This window comes from Nipponia nippon, unplaced genomic scaffold, assembly GCF_047370975.1.
Source record: "Nipponia nippon isolate SJK-2023a ecotype South Korea unplaced genomic scaffold, ASM4737097v1 scaffold_10, whole genome shotgun sequence".
NCBI classification, from domain to species: Eukaryota; Metazoa; Chordata; class Aves; order Pelecaniformes; family Threskiornithidae; genus Nipponia; species Nipponia nippon.
The window spans coordinates 20,561,327-20,566,731 of NW_028262291.1; the positions used below are offsets into that span (position 1 = coordinate 20,561,327).

At 41.6% G+C, this 5,405-nt stretch overlaps 1 protein-coding gene across 5 annotated transcripts in view; it reads right to left on the reverse strand.

Annotated features, from left to right (window-relative positions):
* Positions 1–1,020: 1,020 nt before the first annotated feature.
* The window catches only part of PHRF1 (PHD and ring finger domains 1), a 36,517-nt gene continuing 32,132 nt past the window's right edge, over positions 1,021–5,405 (reverse strand). For all 5 annotated transcript variants that reach the window (XM_087745861.1, XM_087745858.1, XM_087745859.1 and 2 more), the window contains 4 exons: positions 5,313–5,389; positions 4,435–4,695; positions 3,191–3,319; positions 1,021–1,996 (listed from right to left, as the gene is read on the reverse strand). In XM_087745861.1, coding sequence (XP_087601987.1) covers positions 1,862–1,996; positions 3,191–3,319; positions 4,435–4,695; positions 5,313–5,389 — 602 coding nt within the window. In that variant the 3' untranslated portion in view covers positions 1,021–1,861. The remainder of the gene's footprint in view (positions 1,997–3,190; positions 3,320–4,434; positions 4,696–5,312; positions 5,390–5,405) is intronic.

Sequence of the window (5,405 nt, forward strand, 5' to 3'; positions counted from 1 at the left end):
AAACTAAAGCTTCTCTTCCAGCTATTCTTTTGCAGTCTTAGTGAGCCTTTGTTCCAAAAATATTCAAAGAAAGCCCAAAGTTATCAATCCCTTATACTCCATGCAGGCTGCACTTCCACACATGAAGCAAACAGAGCCAAGGAAGATCAGCTCCAAAATGCTCAGGGCTCATCCATAAACACTTCTGTAGGACGCTGAATGATGGGGGTGAAGTGTTTTGCCAGTCCAGACAGGACTGGTATAAGGGCTTGTTTTGTTTTGTTTTTGTTTTTTTAAAAAAAAAAAAAGTTACAGTATGCAGACAAAAATCTTACAATCGAAATCAGAATTCACTGAAAAGTTGGGAATGCCAGCAAGGGATCAAAGGTCTTGCTATTTGTGTTTTCCTACACTCATTGGGGGGGGGGGGGGGGGAAGTGCTGCAGTTATTTGCTTTGTAAAACTCATCCCAGAGTGCCTGTTTTCTCTTTGAAGACAAGCAGCAAGACTATCCTCAAAGAGGGCAGTTTCCAAGTGCACTCCTAAGAGGTTAGGAAAGCCCTCACCTATGACATGTTGCTGCCATCTGGTCCAAAAGGCCAGGTACATTCAGTTCCCGTTAAAGGGAAAGCCAGTTTCTAAGTTGTAACTTATTGGTTTTCTCTTCAGCTTCCCTGTTAAATGTCTTCTCCCTAACATGGTTGGATGGGGAATGATGCTTTTGGTCACGTTCAAGGGTGCTGAATGTATTTGTAAGTGACTGTATTTCAGATGATCACTTAAAAGATCGGTTGCTCTGCAGTACACGCGGACAAGGAGTGCTTTTAAAGAAAGCAAGATGACATCAGTAGGTGTGCTGGACTCCATTGCTTCTTGATAGGAAAACCAGTCCTCCTACAGAAGAGGAGGAACAATTAATTACTTCTCCAACTCCAATCCTCTTCTAGAAACACAGTATTCCTTATGCAAGAGCCAAGCGTGCAGGTTTATACAGAATAGCCGGGGCAAGAGGCAGCTGTAAGACAAACAAATGACACCTGCTATAGGACTAAAACCATTCAAAATAACTTTATAAATTCTGTCACATTTCTGCTTTGTACATCAGTTCAACCTTATCCCTCCAGCTTGTTACTGAAAATTCACAATGCTTGCTTTTTTTTTTTTCCTGAAATGCAGACACAAAACCAGCCCTCAGTGCATTATTTACAGAAGTGCAACACAGTCTCCCACCCCGAAATTAAACTTTTCACTAACAAGATACTTCCAACAGAACGTAAATAAACACCATGGCTTGAGCAGTGTTTCTGAAGTCAGTTTATAAAGGTTAGCTCAATTCTGCAATCCCCAAATGACAGAGCGAGTAAAGTGTCGCTCACCATCAAACAGGCTAAAAATACAACATTTCAAGTATTAAATCAGAAATTTCTAAAGACAATCCATATTTTGATAAATAAACACAAGGGAAACAGTATACAGCTCTATATATACTGTGTATGAAAAGTGGTGTCCAGTTTCAAACTTTTAGCAAGACAGGTGCACAGCCCAAAAATGTGATCAAAGTAACCCTGAAAACTGTAGCAATCCGGGAGTCCCAAACATTAATCTCTTCTGTGTTTCCCCTCGAATTACTCTGCTGGTCTGAGGCATTTGATTGTTATTTAGTTCTACAGTAGGTAATCAAAAAAAAAAAAAAAAACAAACCCCAAGTTCATTCCCATATGGAAACAATTCAAAAGAAGGTTCCGCAGATAAGTCCTATTATAATCTTGCTTCTCTGCACTTTATTTTCAGTGAGATGCAACTGCAGATCTATTATTTCCTCTGGCATAGTGTTCGCAGCCAGAATAAGTTCAGTCCAAGTCACGCTGGCTGTGGCTTGCTCTCAGTTTTCCACTTCACGTGCCTCTTCACCATCAGATTTCTTATGTTTCCTCATATGTTTGTATTTTTCCACGTATGCCTTCACCAGATTAGCTACCTTCATAGGGTTGATCTCTCCACTTTTACTGTGGCAGATCTACAAGGGATTAGAAAAGGCATTCAGTCAATTAACAGTATTACAGCAGTTCAGGCAGGCAACAGACAAACAATAGAGAAGCCCTAAGCTTCCCAGAGGAATTGATTCCTGCATAGGTGTTCAAGTCTCATAGCAGGATACGTAAAGCAGAAAACTCAAAGAGTAGTATTTTACTTGAAGCATTCCAGAAATGGCCCAGGGCTGAGCACCAACTGAATGCAGAAGCATCCCTGAAAGCAGAATTATTCATTTTTACTACAGGCTTTTCCATCTAGCCAGCTTTACATAATATATGGTAACCAAGGAAGTGTTGATTTCCCATTTTTCTGATAATTTTGAGGAAGCAATGCTCAGACTAAAAGAATCTGGCAGTTTTGAGGGCCCATTTTGAGATACGGGAGAAAGAGAACAGACCCTACAAAACTTTATCACTGTTCAGAGAAGAGTTCACAGCAACTTCAGCAGCAATTGGTGCTGCTCAGCTGTCCTACAAACCACACTTGAGGTTCCTATGGGTCATGAAGATGATGTGAAATTGCAGCCATTATCTCAGGAATTTTGATTTATGATGGAATTTCTCAGTGATAGCAAGAATGCAGAGCAGGGAGAGAATACAGTTCTCCAGGGTATCATTTAACTGCCTTGACCACAAGAGCATTACTTGCTCTCACAAGACAACATTTACCTGCTGATCAGGTCTTTTTCAGCCACGACCTGGTCAGCACTAAGATTTGAGACAAAGTCAACATCAGCCAAATTGCAAGGCCCTCTTCCAAAGTTCATGGACACCACAGATGCTCAAGGAATTAACGCACAAAGTATTTTCTCACTTTATCAGACACAGCTTGGCGATCCTAGCTGAAGTTCTTAATGAGAGAGATTTGACCATTCTCACCCAAGGCACGTACCATGTAACATTTCAGCTCAGGCAGCTTAAGCTTAGCAATGTTCCAGACCACTGAAAACACGATCTTCTAAAAGGAACAGTCTGACAGCTCTCACCAATGGCACCACGCAGTCCTGCTTAAAGCAACTATTGCTTCACCAAAAAACTGCAAAGTATGAGTCAAGAGTCCAAAGATCTGCTACTCAGTTACAACCTGTAATTGCTGAAGCTGGCAAGTGCAATCCAAAGTACGGCCACTTATTCAACTATCTGCACAGCTCCTCCTCTTCATTTCACTATCATCTTACCTTTTGCACTGCTTTTCGAAGAATGTTCTTGTACTCCTCCTTTGTAATCTCCCTCTTCTGGTAAAAAGGTTTAATAGCAAGTTTCACTTCTTCCACAGCCCTTTCCTGCATGTGAAGCTTCTTCATGTACTGCAAAGCAAAGAGAAGTTCATTACCTTGTGCTATCTTGGGAATGGTTTCTGAATCTGTTTTTCTTAGAAATGCTCTAACAATGAAAATGCTCATTTCACAGTTTCAATGACCCACGTAAGAGCTAGCCTCAAAGTAATTTCCTTTACTGTAAATTGCAGTCTTGAAACAAATACCAGTTCACACTATGAGGAACCCTTGTTTTGCGTAACATTTATTGTCTGCCTTAGAGAATGTGTTTTAAGCAAGTGACTACAATGTTCACTTATTAATTTTGGTCTCCCCTTTCCCTTCCAACAGCTCTGAAGTAAACATACATCCATCAAAAGGCATCAGATTCTACAAGCAGCAAGTCATAGCTGTGAATATAAAGCTTCAGGTAGCTCTAAAGGCATTCTGAAAATTGCAGAGTTGCCTGTAAATTAAGGATTACAGATGACATCAGAACATATTCTATCAAAACAAGTTCACAAAAACTGTGCTCATAAATGGAGGTTCGGTGGGAAAAGTATCTGTTTTGTTTTGTGGTAGAAAGTAAAATAATTGGCTAAGAAGTTTTTGTTCTTGTGTTAACATCCACTACGCTTAGAGCAGATGGTCTGTACAGTAAACCCAAAACTCAGCAGCAAGGGACTAGCACTGCAAAATCTCCAAAGTACTTCACTAATCTCTGCATTTTCAGTGCTGATAAGCAGCCAGATACCTCTCTGTAGGACTGTTATGAGAATTGACATTAATTTCAAAGCTGGAGGGCAAAGGAGAAAACCAGGTGTTTAGAGAAATTTGGACATTCTGGCTTCTGTAAAGTCCCTTCCAAACATTCATACAAGAAAGTTTCAGAACTTTAAGAACATGTTTTAGATGCTTTAATCCCTCTGTATCTTATTGCAATGAGCAGTAGAAAGTGGAACCATCAAATGGAGTAAATCCCAAAAGAGTTCAAAGAAAGGATTGCCTGCCGCTCCTGGGTCAGCATAGTCAGTCACCAAAACCAACAGTGACAACAGGGGCTAGGAAAATACAGTACAGAGAAAGTTAAAAAACCCCAAATTTTAAAAGTTCAAATAAACAGCTCATTAACGTTATGCATTTGCTGCTTGATAGCATTCACTCACTTCCTCGTTTTTCGTTTTATCCACTGGAGGTTTGGGTGCTTTGATCTTTTCTTCTGCGTTTCCAACAGAAGCAGCTTGGGTTCCTGGTTCAGACGCAGTAGCCAGGCTGCCTGGCTCCGGAGTCAGGCTCTGTCCTGCCATGCAGCCAAGCGCCGGAAGACTACCCTGCATGATAAACTGAACCGTGGGCTGGCTGACAGGGGCATAGGGGGGAAGGCTTGAGGGCAGAGGTGGCGTCAAAGGTATATTTTGACAGTACACCTGTGAAACAGATATAATTTTGTAAATGCTTGTACTTACAAGAGAGAGCATCAGATCACAATTTTCAGGTGACCTTTTATCCACTCAAACAGGCAAGTAATAGTTTAAATCAGGGAGGCTAACATCTCAGCCCTCAACTAGATCTCTGTGCACCAGGAGCTAGCACCAGCCCCACTCACCTTTTAACTGGTGGACAGCACAGACTGATGGCATGGACCAATGCCACCAGGCCAACTTTTACAGCCTGATCACAATCAGGGAGAAGCTCACAGCTTCTCAAACAGCACCATCTTCCCTCAAGTTACTGCTGAAAGCAGAAGTTGTGTGTATAGAGCAGAATTGAAAGAAAATGTGCTTATTCAACTGTAAGGACCACCTGAGAGATTAAATGATTAGAGGATTGCTGAGGTGTATGGGCTATATGAAATGTACTACACGCAGAGGAAGGCAAACTCTGCCATGAGAGGAAGGTGTTGCACAACGAGGGCACAGATGAGGTGGGATGCCTTCCATGACACTTGGGCACCGGAATAGGAACCAACCTGAGAGGAATCTAGATCAGGAAACATAGGCTCAGGAATCATATAATTGGTTGGAGGAGGCTCATTTAACTGCACCTGATTTAACGTTTGGTTCAGGTCCTCTGCTTTCCAGGCCCCTTCTTTTGCTCGCTGAAGTTTGTAAAACGGCATCCCTAGGTTTCCAAAGAT